This window comes from Bison bison, unplaced genomic scaffold (genome assembly GCF_000754665.1).
Source record: "Bison bison bison isolate TAMUID 2011002044 unplaced genomic scaffold, Bison_UMD1.0 scf7180017860443, whole genome shotgun sequence".
Taxonomy (NCBI): Eukaryota; Metazoa; Chordata; class Mammalia; order Artiodactyla; family Bovidae; genus Bison; species Bison bison.
Genome location: NW_011491015.1, coordinates 3241438 through 3243008, shown reverse-complemented (window position 1 = coordinate 3243008; position 1571 = coordinate 3241438). Strand labels below are relative to the sequence as shown.

At 62.6% G+C, this 1571-nt stretch overlaps 1 protein-coding gene across 1 annotated transcript in view; it reads left to right on the top strand.

Annotated features, from left to right (window-relative positions):
• The window catches only part of KLHL25 (kelch-like family member 25), a 45684-nt gene that overhangs the window by 30022 nt on the left and 14091 nt on the right, over positions 1–1571 (top strand). Inside the window, exon 3 of the mRNA XM_010832181.1 lies at positions 886–1569. Within this exon, the coding sequence (XP_010830483.1) occupies positions 886–1569 (684 nt within the window). The remainder of the gene's footprint in view (positions 1–885; positions 1570–1571) is intronic.

Here is a 1571-nt window from a genome sequence, read left to right as displayed (position 1 = left end):
GGCTCCTTGGGGATGTTTTGCAAAAGCCCTCCTGCACGAATCTGAGTCTCCTTGGCCAACGGGGTGGCTGCTGGGCTGGAACTGGACAACCCACGTGGGAATCCTGGCTGTGGGAGTCAGGCAGCCAGGGTGCCTCTCTGAGCCTTGGCTTCCCTGGCTGCAGAATGGGGCCATGCAGCAGCATCTCTGAGCCAAGGATGTATCCAGAGCACATGCTGCTTAGCACTGCCCTGCTGTCCTCTTTTTTATTCAAATTTATTTATTTTTGGCTGTGCTGGGTCTTCGTTGCTGCACAGGCTTTTCTCTGGTTGCAGCAAGCAGGAGCTCCTCTCCAGTTGTAGTGTACGGGCTTCTCATTGCGGGGGCGTCTCTTGGTGCAGAGCACAGGCTCTGGGGCCCATCACCAGAAGTGGCGGCCCGTGGGCTCAGTAGTTAAGGCTCCCAGGCTCTGGAGCGCAGGCTCAGTAGTTGTGGTGCACGGGCTTAGTTGCTCCCCAGCATGTGAGGTCTTCCGGGTTCGGGGATCCAACCCATGTCTCCTGCATTGGCAGGGGGATTCTTTACCACTGAGCCACCAGGGACGCGAGCCCACCTGCTGTCTTCTTAACCGGGCCGGGGACACCGTGGCATGTTCTTGCAACCATGGGAGATGACTGTAGGTCAAAGTCACCTGGGCAGGCTCCTATTCAGAGATGAACCTCAGGTTTTACCACCGGAGTCATCCTTTGGCCGTCAGATTGAGGGGCAGGGCTTGGTCTGGGTGTGGCAGAGCTGAGCAGGGGTGGAGGGGGCCGGCCGGCTGGGTTTGGGGGATGCTGCGGGGGGCCCCAGGCCTGGCCCCTCTCACCTGTGGCCTCATCCCTCCCCCTCCCCACCGCCCAGCAGGTCGGCTCAGCATGTCGGTCAGCGTCCACGAGACCCGCAAGTCGCGGAGCAGCACGGGCTCCATGAACATCACGCTGTTCCACAAGGCCTCGCACCCCGATTGCGTGCTGGCGCACCTCAACACGCTGCGCAAGCACCGTATGTTCACCGACGTGACGCTCTGGGCCGGCGACCGCGCCTTCCCCTGCCACCGCGCCGTGCTGGCCGCCTCCAGCCGCTACTTCGAGGCCATGTTCAGCCATGGCCTGCGGGAGAGCCACGATGACACGGTCAACTTCCAAGACAACCTGCACCCTGAGGTGCTGGAGCTGCTGCTGGACTTCGCCTACTCGTCGCGCATCGTCATCAATGAGGAGAACGCCGAGTCGCTGCTGGAGGCGGGTGACATGCTGCAGTTCCACGACGTGCGGGACGCGGCCGCCGAGTTCCTGGAGAAGAACCTGTTCCCGTCCAACTGCCTGGGCATGATGCTGCTCTCGGACGCCCACCAGTGCCGCCGGCTCTACGAGTTCTCCTGGCGCATGTGCCTGGTGCACTTCGAGGCCGTGCGCCAGAGCGACGACTTCAACAGCCTCTCCAAGGACACCCTGCTGGACCTCGTCTCCAGCGACGAGCTGGAGGCGGAGGACGAGCGCGTGGTCTTCGAGGCCGTGCTGCAGTGGGTCCGGCACGACCTGGAGCAGCGC